This window comes from Dasypus novemcinctus, chromosome 21, assembly GCF_030445035.2.
Source record: "Dasypus novemcinctus isolate mDasNov1 chromosome 21, mDasNov1.1.hap2, whole genome shotgun sequence".
Taxonomy (NCBI): domain Eukaryota; kingdom Metazoa; phylum Chordata; class Mammalia; order Cingulata; family Dasypodidae; genus Dasypus; species Dasypus novemcinctus.
In genome coordinates, this window is record NC_080693.1 from 21194372 (window position 1) to 21210719 (window position 16348).

General features: G+C 41.1%; 1 protein-coding gene across 4 annotated transcripts in view; it reads right to left on the minus strand.

The window, feature by feature from the left end:
• The window catches only part of DNAH9 (dynein axonemal heavy chain 9), a 357462-nt gene that overhangs the window by 84154 nt on the left and 256960 nt on the right, over positions 1–16348 (minus strand). For all 4 annotated transcript variants that reach the window (XR_011646782.1, XM_058283466.1, XM_058283464.1 and 1 more), the window contains 6 exons: positions 15214–15333; positions 12427–12615; positions 8533–8768; positions 4984–5106; positions 3824–4028; positions 748–912 (listed from right to left, as the gene is read on the minus strand). Coding sequence is in view for 3 of the 4 variants with exons in the window: in XM_058283466.1 (XP_058139449.1) it covers positions 748–912; positions 3824–4028; positions 4984–5106; positions 8533–8768; positions 12427–12615; positions 15214–15333 (1038 nt within the window). In the remaining variant the exon portion in view is untranslated. The remainder of the gene's footprint in view (positions 1–747; positions 913–3823; positions 4029–4983; positions 5107–8532; positions 8769–12426; positions 12616–15213; positions 15334–16348) is intronic.

The window sequence follows — 16348 nt, forward strand, 5'->3', positions numbered from 1 at the left end:
TATTTCATCCAGGGTATATTATTCCTGGAAACTCTTACAGACAACACTGTATCCTGCTCAGAACCTGTGTTTTAACTACTCTTCCAATCCAAGACCCGGACTGAAAATGTGAAAGCATCTGTATATATTCAACAGACTGATGGAAAGGGCATGTGTTTTGGCCCTCTTTCTTGTCAGGTGTTGTAGTCACATTACAGGCCTTTTGAACATTCTAAAATAAGGAAGGAAGCTACTACATAGATATGATAGTTTCCAAAGATGATACATTGTTTTAGAACTGAGTTTCCTGGGAAGTCACTGAATTTTTCTTGTTAAAATCAGACTTGCAAGGTTTTTGTAGCATGGGTAGATATTTCTTTAGGCAGTCAACTTTTTCAGCAATGTAATTCTATAGTCTCAGTGCAATTCCACAAACTTACTGAGGTATTAAGTCTGAGCTATCATTTCCTGTACATTATCCCATGCCCTGCAAAGACTAAGTGCTTGATAACATTAGTAGAGTCAAGTAATCAAAACATGTCCAAGAACAGGGGAACACCATTATATAGGATGTGAAGTAGTCACTTCTGGAGTCTTGCCTAGCTTGGATTTCTAGAAGAAACTTGGGAAGACGGAAATGTCATCTGTTACTCTGACTTCTTATTTCTAAAAGTTGGAATCAAAGACTAGGCAGAAAGAAAATTTTAGGAGGAAGATCTTGCCTTCCCAGTCTAGGCCACCTTCCGAGACGAGCCAGAGTGATTTTACCTTGATCTCAACTTCTGCAGCTGTCTGCTTGGTGATCTCTAGATTTTCCACCAAGGCTGTTTCTCCCAGGAAGTTCCCAGATGCTGAGGAGAGGTGAGAGAGCAGGTTGTCTTCTAAAGTTTTGAGGGTGATTTTGAAACCATTCTGCTGCTTCGTGAGATCTGACTGCAAATATCAAGTAAGGAAGAGTCAGTTGTCTGCATGTAAAATTGTTTCCCAACCATTCACTTTCAACCTCCTTGTGCCCCTTGGTCTAAGGTGAGTTTCTCTTAGACAGCACATAGATGGGTCATACTTCCTTAACTATTCTGCCCATCTGTCTCTCTTAATTGGAGAATTTAATCCAATAACATGCAATGTTATTACTGTCAAGGCATTAGTTACATTAGTCACATTGTCTTTTTTTTTTTTTAAAGATTTATTTATTTTTATTTATTTAATTCCCCTCCCCTCCCCCGGTTGTCTGTTTTCTGTGTCTTTTTGCTGCGTCTTGTTTCTTTGTCCACTTCTGTTGTCATCAGCGGCACGGGAAGTGTGGGCGGCACCATTCCTCGGCAGGCTGCTCCCTCCTTCGCGCTGGGCGGCTCTCCTTATGGGTGCACTCCTTGCGCGTGGGGCTCCCCTACGCGGGGGACACCCCTGTGTGGCACTGCACTCCTTGCGCGCATCAGCACTGCGCATGGGCCAGCTCCACACGGGTCAAGGAGGCCCGGGGCTTGAACCGCGGACCTCCCACGTGGTAGACGGATGCCCTAACCACTGGGCCAAAGTCCGTTTCCCTAGTCATATTGTCTTTAGATTTATGTCATGTTGTTTTTATTTATCTTTTTAGTTATTCTTACCAATAATCATCCTTCCTATACTCCCCTTCAACCCTCTTCTGTTTTTTCCTTTCAACCTGCAGAAATTCCTTTAGTATTTCTTGAGGGGCAGGTTTCTTGTTGAAAACTCTCTTAATTTCTGTTTATCTGTGAATATTTTGAACTCTCCCTCATTTTTGAATGCCAGCTTTGCTGGATACAGAATTCTTGACTGATATTTTTTTCTTTTAGCACCTTAACTATGTTGTATCACTGCCTTCTTGCCTTCCTGGTTTCAGATGAGAAATCAGCACTTAATCTTATTGAACTTCCCTTGTATGTGATGGGTCTCTTTTCTCTTGTTGCTCTCAGTATTCTCTCTTTGTCTTGCGCATTGGACAATCTGATAAGTATATGTCTTGGGGTAAGCCTGTTAGGATTTATACTGTTTGATGTGCACTGCACTTCCTGGACATGTATGTCCATGTCCCTCAAAAGATTGGGAAATTTTCAGCCATTATTTTCTCTAACACTCCTTCTGCCCCCTTTCCCTTTTCTTCTCCCTCTAGGATACCTATAGTGTATATGTTTGTGCATTTCACCATTGTATATTTTGTCATAACTTACAAAATTGTGTGGGGCAAAGTATAAACTATAAACTGTAGTCCATGGTTAGTAGCAATGCTTCAATATGGGTTTATCAACTGTAACAAATGTACCACACTAATGAAGAATGTTGTTAATGTGGGGAAGTGTGGGAGGGGGATTTTTTATGTAACATTTATGTAATCTAAAGCTTCTTTAAAAATAAAAAAAATATTATGTATAAAAAAAGAAAGAGTCAAGGATAGGAATCCAGAGATCTGAATGAATAAATGCTTATTGGGCCAGAGTCTCTTCCCTTAGAGGTATTAAACCTCAGTGAGGTGAGCCCATAGTTCCTACGTCATAGGAATGTTGCACAATGATTAGCACAATGCTGACACAGTGTTCACTAAAAGGAATTTATGTCTGTGAATGGTTAAAGGGCAGGGTCAAGTTGTAGTTCTCTGGAGGGTCCTCTCTATCACTACTTTACTGCCCACAAATAAACAGCTTCCCTATAGATTACATTTGTTGAAAACCTCAACAGGAACTCGCTTACATAGTTTAGACAAGATCTTGGCAGGACCCCCTCCTCAAGGTGGGAGTGGGGTGCTGGTTTATCCAAGCAGATCTCAACCCATGTTCTCTTTTTGATTGTTAGGATCATATCCCAAAACACTGGAAGCTCTTTATACTGGGGGAGTGATTTAACTTCAGGCAGCTGTAGCTTCTTTGCTCTTGTATAACCTGTGGTTATTGCTCTTGGATCCATGCTGCTTGCCATAGTGTGCAAAGAACAATCTAATGGTGTAGGTTCCAGCTATAGCCAGCCTGGCCTTTTTTCTGTTTCTTAAAAACATATATCTCAATCCCATTTTAAGACCAGGATCCACTGTTCTCTCTGCTGGAACTCTGTGCCCAGATGCTTTCAAATTATTTAGGAATTAGCTCAAATGCCACCTCTTCAGAGAATCTCTTCCATCCACCCCAGTTTAAATTTGCCCATCTTTCTCTTATCATCCTGTTTTATTTTCTTCATAATTTGCATCACTACCTGAAATGACACCATTTGTGTGTTCCTCCTCTAGACTATAAGCTCCATAAGGGCAGGGACATGGTTTGTTCACTGCTGAATCCTCAGTATCTATAATTGTGCCTGCTGCTGAGTTGGTACTTCATAGGTTTCAGTTGAATAAATGAATGATTGCAGGAAGCAGAGACCCAGGGAGCCCTGAGCTCAATTTCACATGCACTGCAAGTTTGGGACTGTATTTTCTAATCTAATCATATCTAATAAGAGGAAGAAAGGATGCTACTCTAATCATCTAATAGAATAGGTTGAACCCACTTCTATTACACTTTCAGAACTGACCTCCACTTGGTTCTGGACATAAGCATGTGAAACTGATATGATCAGAGGCCTTCACATGCTGGCTCAAGAATGTTCATAGCTCTGTGCCAGACCCTACTCTTAGTGATAGAAGTGTCTGTTCTCTCAGCTGTCTTCTGTCTCTCTGTTCTTCAGCTCAGCCCCATCCTCTGTTTCCTACCTCCCAGGTGGCTATAAAATTTTGGAGGTCCTCTAAGGTCTGGTCAAGACCATCTTGCTCAGCATCAAGACATGGGGAGTACTACAGGATCTAATGGCAGAGCATTTTCTGTCTCCTTTCCTCAGTAGATACCCAACTCACCTTCAGTTGCTCCAGGTCTGGTCTCTCCATGCTGACTACTGCGGCCAGCAGCTGGTCCTCCAGGCCATCCCTGGTCACTGTGAAGTTAATCAGGGTGGCCTGAGCCTGCAGCTCTGGCTGGTAGTGAGGATTGGCCAGCTTAGTGTGAAGGATGAGCCGGAACCTGGGGTTGTATTCACACTCTTTGTCTCCAATTTTAATAAATCTGGAACCCAAAGGCTCATGTGAGGATAGGGTACTTTTCCATGATATTTTTGGGGGCAGAACTAGTGCTATTAAATATATTTTTGCAAAATAATAGTCTTTTTAATTGTTGCAAACAAGACTAGTGACATATAGAGATGGATTCCTCCTAGGTGTATCTAGAATGAACCCAGGGATCCTTGTTATACCCTAATATGTGATAAACTTTCTCCCATGGCTGCCATGTTTCATTCTGTACCAATATAGATTTGTACATTATGAAAAATTTCCAGTAGATGGCAGTAAAGGGTTTGGAGGAAGGGCACACTTTTGTAATTCACACGAAGGTGCCTTAGAGGCTAGTCATGGGCGTTTCTTTCTTGTGGGAACATTCTTGGCTGATGGGGTCTGATTATCAGGGAATGACCTTTATGGGTAGAAACTAAGGACATATAAAGACAACTTTTGGCTTGGGCAGTGGATGAAGCCCTATGTGAAGCATCTCAATTATAAATGTCACTATTATGGGTCCCTATTGTCCTTCTCCCTCATCTCTTTCCTTGTATCACCCCCTCCTTCTGCCATATACTTGTTATCCCCTCTTGATGTACCAACACCCAAAGTAATATGGGTCATGAAATTGACAAAGAACCAAGTTTTCAGAACTCAGAGGTTTGACTTGCATTAAACATTCATGCTGAAAAGACAGTCTACTTTCTTGCCACTCTCCTTCCAAAGTTCCTCTGAAATAGTTCACTGTGGCTATTTAGGAGGAAGTAAATGAGGATAGTGATTAAGGGAGGCAATGTTATTCCAGGGGACTTTAGTAGAAGAGGGCAGCTCTTCTGGAGTAAAGAAAGGTATATGTGCTGGGGTACTACTTGACCTGAGCTGAGGAGAGGATATTCTAGGTAGACCAGGTACCTCCATAGTTCAAACAGGGTTGTGCACCTGCTCAGCAACACATCAAGCCTCACCGTCCTTTTTTAATGACTTCTCTCCCAAGTAGGGGTCCCAGAACAGGATCAATAGACTCTTCTAGGTTTTCAATCAGCACCACATCTCCAGCTTCCAGGGCATGCTCTATGGTTTGAAGGTAACTAAGGGAGAAAGTCAGACAGTCTGAGCATGTGGCAAGATATGGATTCGGAGGCAATTTAACAAGACAACCCTGGCCTCTGAAACACAGTGGTAAACTTGAAGGCACAGCTATTTGGCATGATTTCAAGTGGCAACATTTTTCTCTATTTAGAATGATTTTTATGTGAACTTATAAATTTTTAGAAATAATGGAAAAATTACATAAGAAAAAGAATATGGGAATTAACTGTAATTCTACCATTTGTAATTAATATGTTGAGGCTTATCTATATTTGGATATTTTATCTTTTCAAGTTTAGTTTGTATATTATTGCATTCATATCACACATTTGCTTTAAAAATGTATTGTAAACATTTTCCCATGTCATTAAATATTCTCTTAAAGCAATTTTTAATGACTATATATTAGAATATATTGAAATACTTTAATTTATTTAACAAGTTAACAAAGATCAGGGTTATTTTGAACTTTTTGATATTATCAAGATTTTTAATAAACACGTTAAAAGTTTGATTTTCCCTAAATCAATCTATAAGTTTAATAAAATTTTAATTAAAACAATAAATAACAATACAACATTACAGATTTTTACCAAAGATCTTAAAATTAGAATAAAATTTAAAAAAACAAGGAAGATAAAGGAAAAAAAAAGAAAAGGGAGGATATTATCTAATACTAAAATATCTATATAACTTCAACAATTCAAATATATAGAAAGATGTTGTAAAGGATATCAAACTAGCAGTGTTTATCTCTGATTGATGAATTATAGGAGATTTTTTATTTCTTCCTTTGTGTTTTTTGGTAACTCCCTCTTTTTTTAAAGTAATGATGACACATTGATTTGTAATGAGCACTACAACATTATGTTACTAAACATAAGACTAAATAAGGGCTGCAACAGTATTAGATAAATAGAAAAGAATAATTATCCCATTTCATAAGATAATTTAATACATAATAAAATGGCATCACTGATTAATCATGGAAAGGATGGGAAATTAGATAAAAGGTACAATGGCTAATCACTTGGAAAAGGAAATTAGATCACTACTTTGTATAGGAACTGAAATATATATTTCAAGGATTAGACTTAAATATAAAAAGAAAATCCATAAAAAACAACAAGAATGTAGATGAATATTTCTGGATTACACTCTGAAGGTGGACCTAGGCAATAGGATTTTCTGACACATCAGATGTGGGGAGTAAGAGAAAGAGAGTGAAGCCTGACATCATGTTTTCTGCCTGAGTGGAAGGATGGAGTTGCCCTAAGAGGAGAAGGCCTAAGACTTTGGGTGGAATAGGTGTTGGTGGCAAGAAAGATCAGGAATTTAATTATGAAATTTGAGATGTTGATTAGGTAGTTAGATTAAAGAATGCATTGTTGAAGGGGAGAGATCTGGGTTGGCAATATAAATTAGGGAGTTGTTAGTATCAAGATGGTATTTAAAATCATGAGACTGGATGAGATGCCCAAGGGCATGACTACAGACACAGAAAGGAAAGGCACAGGTGCTGAGACCCAAGGTGCTCCAACCCTAAGAAGTCAACAAGAAAAAATGATCAGGAACCAGAAAAGGACACCGTGGTGGTTTGAAGCTATATGTACATTAGAAAAACATGTTCTTAAACCTAATCCATTCCTGTGGGTGTGAATCCATTGTAAGCAGGACCTCTTGATGAGGTTACTTCAATTAAGGTGTGGCCCACCTCAATCATGATGGTCTCAATGCTATTACTGGAATCCTTTATAAATGGAACAAAATTCAGACACAGAGAGAGAAAGCCACAGAAAGTAATAAGCTGAACATTAACGGAAACTGGAAGAGAAAGGAGAGACCAGGAGATGCCGCTGTGCCTTGCTATGTGCCATGTGCCATGCTAAGGACCAAAGGATCACTTGCAACCAGCCCCAGAACACCACAGTCTTCAGGGAGAAAGTATCACCTTGATGATAGCTTGATTTGGACATTTTCCCAGCCTCAAAACTGTATACTAATAAATTTCCATTGTTTAACCCAAGTGATTTCATGGTATTTGCTTAAGCAGACAAGAAAACTAAAATAGAGACTGAGGAGGAGTGGCCAGGAAGGTAGGAGTAAAACCAGAAAAATGTGATGGAGAAAGTGCTTTAGGATGAATGGTGTGATGAGCTGTGATATTGCAGACAGACCAAGTATGATGAGGATGAGTCCCCATACCACTAAGGTGACCTTGACAAGAACATTTAGTGGTGGCAACCCGGTTGGAGTGTGTTTAGGAGAGAATGGAGGAGTTGTAGATAGTGATTTTATATGACTCTTTCCAGAAGTTTTGCTGGAAGGGGAGTAAAGGAAAAAAAAAGAGTGTGAAAAGTGTGTTTAAGAGAGTTTTAAATTAAAAAAATTAATGATTTGTTCTAAGTTGGGAGAAAAAAAGAGGATGCTTGTATACTGGTAAGAAAGATCCAGGAAAGAGGGAAAAAATAATCATGTAGGAAAGGGGTTGTGGTGTGTGAGAGTGAGAATGGTTGTGGTTTAAAGGTTGACTCTATCACTTAAAATGATGTGTTCTTGGGGACATTATTTAACTTCTCTGAACCTCAGTTTCCTCTATGAGGCAATAAGACTAACCTTATAGGTTGTAGAGATTAAAGAAAGCATTTGAGATAATGCCCATAATACCAAGACTGGCACATTTATATTCTCTAATAAATGATATCTTCCTCCTTCACTCTCCCCCTTGTCCTATTTTCCCTATGTTTCCTAATCTCACACAACAAGAATTTGGTACTGAAACTACAAAACTAAGCTATAATGGGGCTGGTGGCCTGAAGATACTGAGGTCCAGGCTGGTGAGGCATGGTGAGTGCTGGACAGCCGTTTTCTCTGCCATTTATGTTCCTTCCTGCAGTAACTCAGCCATCATGTGTGTATAAAGTGGCATGGATTTGTAGCTTCTGGAGGCTTCACAATGAGCTCAGCTGCTATGTGTCTAGCTGCAAATATCCTAAAAGTCCTCAGAAGGAAGAGAGTTTAGATTTGTTATATGTGACTCCAGGGACAGAGGTAGAAACAATGACTTGAAGAGAGCTAATGGAGGTAGTTTTTTGACATATGGGAGGAAGACCTTTAAAACAGTTGTCCAATATGGAATGGGAAGTATGGGGAGGCGGGAAGTGTTTAGGGAGAGGTGGTCAGATGAACACCAGGGATGACGGAAAAAGGATTTCTTAATTGGTCTAAATGCTGGAGCACATGATTTCAAATGAAAAAGAAAAGTAAAGACTTCATTCCCTAGCATATTTCATTTTTGTTTACTCAAATGGGAAAAGTAATAATGTGAAGCCTCATGGAGGTACTGGGAGAGTAGGAATAATCCTCATAACTTTATTTTCCTGCACAAATGGCAGAAGTGGGAAATTTTATGCTCAGCCACTTACCCTTTTTGACCAATCTGGGTGACGCGGAGGTCTTCGCCATACTTGTTCTTGATCCATTTGATCCCTTGTAGCTGAGGGTCAACCATGAGTGGCCAGCGCTCACAGTTGATGAGGATGGTGGCATTTTCCATAGACATGCGATCTGCAGGGAGGCCCTCGTTCTGCCAGGCAGCCACATCAGCATCATCTGTCAGCATCCTCAGGGGATCCAGAGTGGGGGTGACTGGGATGGGAGCCTGATGAAGAAGAAATGCCAGACAATATTCAGAATGGAAGGACTCCTTGGCTTAGGGTAGAATACACAGCATCTTACTAAATGACTGTTTACAGTCTAGATTGTGCCCCGCTCTCCAAAAAATATGAAGTTCTAATCCCAGGTACCTTAGCATATGACCCTATTTGGAAATAAGATCCTTGCAGACAGAATTATTTAAATTAAGATGAGGTCATATTGGAGAGTGGCAGGCCTCCCATTCAGTATGACTGGTATCCTTGTAAGAATGAGAGACAGACACAGAGGGCCATGTGATGACAGAAGAGGTAGATATTGGAGTGGTGTATCTACAAGCCAAGAAATGCCATGGATTGCTGGGAGCTAGAAGAAGCAAGGCAGGATTATCCCCTCCAGGTTTCTGATGGACCATGGCCCTGCTGACACCTTGATTTCAGACTTCTGGCCTCCACAACTGAGAAAATCAATTTCTGTTTAAAGCCATCCAGTTTGTGATACAGCCCTAGGAAACTAGGAAAACGGTACAACCCCTTTAAAAACAAATGCAAAAGCTCTCAGGAAAGTACACTTTCTGGCTGTGTGGTTAGTTCTAGAGGCAATTTTTGTTAAGGTCCCAATGATAGTCTTTTTCTTGAAGGGTGGACAACAGTGGACATTCAGCTCATGTGACACTTTTGTGTGGCACCTGAATCAAATGACTACTAAACATTATTTGCATTCTTAAGCAGTAGCCACATATATGCCTTAACTCCTGTTAACAGTGCTTCTTCTCTGTTCCATTTCTTTGTTTTTAATGCATACTTCATGAACCAGTGCTAGGTTCCAAACCTTTTGAGCCTTCTTCTGCCTACTGTAGCTCACACTAATCACTCTCTCCTCTCCTCTATTTCCCCACTTGCTGACAGAGGTCTGACTTGCAAATGGCTTGCAATTCTCTCCTTTCTGGCTGCCCCAATGACCCTCTTCCAGTTTCCCTCCTCTGCATACTTGCCTGCTGGTGCATGCTGGGAAACTGGTAAGTCCAATGGGAAGTCTGATGACTCCCTTGTTTCCCTGCAGGGTTCTGTGTATGCACTAGACCCTTCATTTTCTTTCTCTTTTGGTCACTCTCAGCTTATAGAATTCCTCTATAAGCAACCATATGTCCTTTTGATCCCTTCATCTTTCTCCTCTCTGAAGTTTGACTTGGCCAGTTAACTCAGAAAAACCTCTCCAAACCACCTCCTGCTCCTTCATCATATCTACTAAGGGTATGAAAGGTCAGTGTTACACCATCAAGCAAACCTCTAAAGGGAAATCAGCCACTGAGGGATTCTTATCCTGAGCTTAGAAATGTATTTAGAAAAAATGGCTTTCCTTTGTATCCTATGCTTTTATTTTATGCATTCAAAAACACTATTCTGAGACAGAATCCATAGGTTTTCCAGACTACCAAAGGGGTCCATGGCACAAAAAAACTTAAGAACCCCAACTGATTCCAGAAAAATATTCACTCGGCTGCTGCCAAGCAACTCCTTGTTCACTCAGCTAATGATCATTATTTCAACAATTTCCTTTTCCACAGTGTTCAGGATGCATAAAATGGCATTTTTACTTTTTGTTTAGTTACTGGTAATGGCAACAGTTTTTAAACCACAATTCAGCAAATCACTAGCTGAACAGGATTTTTATGAGCTGATCTGGGAACCTAACAACCACTATAAAAATGTATTTTGTATTCTAAGCCCTACCTGTAAATGAATTTAGGACAGTAACTTGTAAGTTGCGAGCTTTTTGTGCTGACTTTACTGTAGCTGATTTTTATGAACATTATCTGCTGAACTGGACTAACAACTTTCTGAGGGCATCCTGGTCTTGACTGACTTGTGGACCTCCCATACAGTGGACTGGTAGGACATACTGAATACTCAGTATATATTTGTGGATTGCTGACTATGAGTGATCTGAAAGTGCTAAGGGGATATTAGGAATTATTCTAACTGTAGGCTCCAGGCATAACTCTGAATCCCCTTCAAGTCAGGAACTAGAATTTTCCCATTTCATTATGTCAGGATGGAGGAGAAGAGGAAAGGAAGGCGTTGGGAAGAAAATCCACCTAGTTGCCCTAAAAGGACAAGCTGAACCACTCACCTGAAGAGCATGTGAATAGCTATTCCTGTGAGTCCACAGGACAGAAGGAGACATGTTTTTAGAAGGATGTCTGTGAGCCATGGGCACCTTTGAACAACTTGAGGGTCTGGTGACAAGGTGCAATAAGTAGTTGGGATGAGGTACATTTTCCCCATTGCTACTGGGGGCAGTTTGGCTCAGCGGTGGTGAGGAAACACAGGGATGTTTAGCATCCCTCAGGTTTTAGATTTTTGGTCAGATAAGAGTTCCCATGGAAGTCACTGCCAAGAGGCAAGATGCTGTCCTCAGGTGGCTTAGTGGTATCTGGATGGCAATGTGGGGGCATGGCTACACATATCCCATTAGGGTAGCAGTTCTTAACTTTTTTTTATTCCACAGACCCCTCAGCCAGTCAGGTGAAAACCATAGACCCCTTCTCAGAATGTAGCAGCAGATAGTTTTATGATACTCAACACCGGAGGTCACAGAAAATAAATAAGGGAAACGGACTTTGGCCCAGTGGTTAGGGCATCCGTCTACCATATGGGAGGTCCGCGGTTCATACCCTCGACCCGTGTGGAGCTGGTCATGCGCAGTGCCGATGCGCGCAAGGAGTGCCGTGCCACGCAAGGGTGTCCCCCGCGTGGGGGAGCCCCACGCGCAAGGAGTGCGCCCGTGAGGAAAGCCGCCCAGCGTGAAAAAGAAAGTGCAGCCTGCCCAGGAATGGCGCCGCCCACACTTCCCGCGCCGCTGACGACAACAGAAGCAGACAAAGAAACAAAAGCAGACAAAGAAACAAGACGCAGCAAATAGACACCAAGAACAGACAACCAGGGGAAGGGGGAAATTAAATAAATAAATAAATCTTTAAAAAAAAAAAAAAAAAAAGAAAAGAAAATAAATAAAATAAAATAAAGATAAGTTGATTTTTTTAATTCAAGCTCATGAACCCCCTGAAATCTTTCCATGGACCCCTGGTTAAGAACCCTTGCATTACAGGTAGTGTGGGGAGTAAGTATTCAAGAGGGGGATAGAAGATATGTGTTTCTGTTGTCATTCGATTGCACTGGTACCCACAGGCTGGTGTGGTGTCTTGTTTTCCTGAGCTGCTATCACAGATGTACTGGCTTAAACAAGAGGAATTTATTGGCTCAGTTTTGGGGCTAGAAGTCCAAAATTGAGACATCAGCAAGCCAATGCTTTCTCCCCAAAATCTGCAACATTCTGGTGTTGACTGCCAACAATTCTTGGGGTTTCTTGGCTGTATCAGTGCCTCACATCACATGGTAATGTCCTCTCCTTTCTCTTCCCCCCAGCTCCTCCCCGTGGTTTTCTCTGACTATATCTTCTGCTTATAAAGGACTGAATTAATCAGAATTACGACTCAACCTCATGCAGTCAGGCTACATCTTCACTAAAAACACCTTCAAGAGATCCTATTTACAATAGGTTTACACCCATTATAATGTGGATTAAGTTTAAGAACATGTCTAAATTGGGGTTCATAATTCAATTTACCACATGTGGTTACAAGAAATTCAGACTACACATACTTTCAGTTGGCTCAGGTAGGGTCTCCAGGTTCCATCCATGAGGTTCTGCCGGTATTTCTTTGTAAAGAAGCCGAGGTACGAAATGAAAGCTGTAATGAGTAAAATGTCTCCACATAACGTCCTTTCCTGTTGTTTGAAGCTCTGCACAGCTTCTGCCCACCTCACATTTTCAGAGGCAAGTCCTCCAACCTAATATTACAAAGATGAAAGAGGAGAAAACACCTGTTACACTACAGGTGATAGAGCCATGGATTTCATCATGTGGAATACACCTTAATAGCAGGAAGCCTAAGAACATCATTTCTCTGGTCCTTTTGACCAATGGGGACTTGTCTTCTTTGTAGCAAACATTTCAGTAAATAAGCCTCTGTTCTGTGTTGTACATTACATAGACTCTGGAAAGACAATAGGTTCTGAATGCAGGCTTCTATGCTCTTTCCTTTTTAGGGCAGATTAATACTACCCACCTCAAAGAGTTGTGAGGATTAAATGTGATCATGCATAATCACTTAGCACAATGCTTGGAATATAAAACATGTTAAAACATTAGACACTTTTACCTTTCTTCTCACCAAAATACTGGGGATGGGAAAACAAATAAAATCAAGCCCCTGATCTATAAATAATTTACATTGGGTGGAAAGATAGACAGCTAATTAAGACACAGTGTAAAAAGTACTGTGACATGGGAATGCACAAAGAACATGGCCTGTATCTGCCTGGTACCCTTTGCTATGGCTATTTTAGACTGCTATAACAAATAACTCTAGTTGGCTTAAACAAGAAGAACTTAACATCTTATAATCTTGGAGGCTCGAGGTCCATGCCTTCTCTCAGATCTGTAGTATTCTGGTGGTGGCTTGCTGGCAAACCATAATTCAATCTCTGCCTCCATCACACTGCTGCCTGTCTTCTTCTGTGTACTACTGTCTCCTCACTGTCCAAATTTCCTCTGCACATAAGGACTCCAAGTCATGTTGGATTAAGGCCCACCCTGACTCAGTATGGCCTCACTTATTTACAAATGAGTTCACATCCATAGGATTTGGGATTAGGAATTGGAACTGTCTTTGTGAAGGTCATGATTCACCCCATAATGATGGTACATCTCTCCTTGGGAACACCTTTCCCGGGTGGAAAGCCACCTTTTGAAGACAGACTGCTAGCTTGTAAGATTAGCTTCTGTGTCATGACTTGCCCTTTGTTTTCTCTTTAATGATGGTATCATAGATTGGTAGAGTTGGTAGAAAATGTTAGGAATTTACCAACCCAATCATTCTTTCACCCATGTTTAGATTACAAAGAAAAAGACCAGAAAGTCAAAGTCTCTCTCTAGAACTTCTAGATTGGTAGAGCCAAGAGTGGCTTCAGAGCCCTTGCATCTTGACTCCTGGAACCAGGTAAGTTGAGAAGTCTACACTAAGACCAGAACAACAGAGAAGCAAATTGAAGACAGGCCAGTGAAGAGATTTGGACTACTTATTGCACCTTTGCAGAGGCACCACCTCTCATCCAAGCTGTTGAGCTAAAACGATAATCTTGAAACTCTGTAGCAGCTGGTTCAACCAACAACTATACAGACACACACTTGTGGTGTAGCCTCTCTTCACTGAAATGCTACTCAGTTCAATGATTGTTAGGACACATGTCTCCCTAAACAAAAAATAAATGGTGGTTGGAATAAATGTAAAGATGTACAGATTCTACTTCCTTTCAGGAGTGAGGAAGGTACTGTAAAGGCTCTTTACTGAAGTAATCTAGAAATCACTTCCAGTGGACATTGCTTTGCAAGATCTTAACTGATTTATGTGATAAGAAATACATGCTGGAAGGTGACAGATTCTTTGATATTCTTCCCATTTATGGCCCTCCCCTTAAATCCAAGACTACTTTGACCAAGAGAAAACAGCAGAAGTGATGCTGTGCTGGTTTTCAGGCCCAGGCCTTAAGAGACCAGCACTTCATACTTCCTGTCTCTTGGAACACTTGCTCTTGGAGCCCAAAGTCACCATGTAAGGCATCTAACTATCTTGCTGGAGAAACCATGTGGTAAGGCCTTGATACTACAGGCAGAGGGAGAATGGCCTGCCTGAGCCTGCCTTTCCAACCATCCTGCCAGTGAGTTCCAAGAACACTGAGTTGCCCTGGTCATCACCTCATGGAACAGAAAGATTGGCCAGTAGAACCCTGCCCAAATTCCTGACCCCGAAACTGGAGAGATGTGAAGCAATGGATATTATTTTAAATCACTACATTTTGGGGTAATTTGTTATGCAGCAACAGACACCATAACACAAGCAACCTGCCCTGACTCTCAGACACTCTTCCTCAGGAAGGCCAGAACTCATGTGTGTGTGTGAATAAGATCATGTTCATAAATGTTCAGGGTTAGTCAGTCTCATTCTCCTCTGCTTCGTTCCTAAAGATGGTCATACTCTTATTATCAAACATTACACAGAAAAGAGCTTCAGAGTTTGCCCATAAAATACTAATCTTTCTCTTTCAACTCTTCCCCTGGTCAGTGCACATACATATAAACATGGCTGTGTCCTGCAAAGGCTGTCTGATACAGTGTTCCCATATACCCAACTGTCTCTAGAGGAAAATTTCTTTGACTAGACCAGGGTATGTGTTCACACTTTTCAGAATTAATGCACATGTAGCACATTTTAATATTTTTCCCCAAGTTGTGGTGGTGCTCAGCCATGCTCATGTATTTCACACCTCTGTGGCACTTGACAAGTTCTGCTAATATAATTAAAGCTCGGTATGCTGAAACTCACTCACCAGGCGGTTTGCAAGGGAGATGGTGCCTGCAGTCACTTCAGCTTCTTGCTGACATTTGAGTTTGTCTGCTGTTGCTTTCTCAAACTTGGCTGTGAGTTTTGCCAGGTTTTCATTAAGATGCTGTTTGGGAAGAAACAGAATGTCAATCAGTAATCCAAATCACCTCCAGATCAGACCCCTTTTAGAGGACTTATGTATAAGTGATTTTTAAAGGAAATGTTCCCAGGGAAAATTGTAAAGCACTGGGGAAAGCAGGGCAGGTCAGGGCAGGGCAGGGAAGGAAGCTAACAAGGGTCTGATCTCGGGCTGGTCTCAGTAAGGGTAGCTTTAACCTGATCCCACAGAGGGGGACTAGAACGTAAGTCCAGAATTGTACTGACTTAAGGTGAGAGAGCTAAGCTTTTGTACTTCAACTCTTCAGTCATTGATTAAGGATCATTAGGCATGATGGATTGGGAAAGGGGTATAAGTTCTGTCTCTCCTATATTGGGGAAAAAATGGGTTCTAGTAGACTGAAAAGAGGTGCAGGAGCTGGCTATCAGAATCAAAAGCAAACCAAAGCCTGGTGAGGCACAAAAATGGCCAAAAGGATCTCAGAGTCACCTGAAAGGAACATTGACTATGTCCGCTGGGGCTGGAACTGGGGCTGTCTGGAACTTAAGTCTTCCTTTTGCTTTAAGGTCCTAGGAGTACAAGGTCTTTGTGTAAAAGTGTCAAAGGGACACAGACAGGAAGGGTCCTGGGCTGAATACTGTCAGGGTCAGGGGGTCATTTTGGCCAGGCTACAGGAAGATCCTCTGATTTGGGAATTATGGGCTGGGAGGAGGTACCAGTGCCCTAAAAGAAAGACTCAATGCTACCTTCAGATTAGATTTAGAGAACTGGCCGTCAGAACAAAAGGAGATAACTTTTACTTGACTTGATGTACTCTCTTCCATTCTTCTGAAGGACAGGAATAAAAAAAGACACTGTTCAAATTTTTCCTTTATTGATTAAACATTTAAAACTGAAGGACTTAGTATTCATTGCCCCCAGAAAATATATTTGCATGCACAAATATACAAGAACATATAACAGATATCTCCAAATGTTTCTCATGTCTAGGAAATAACAGGGGTTCAGGTTGCTTTGTTGG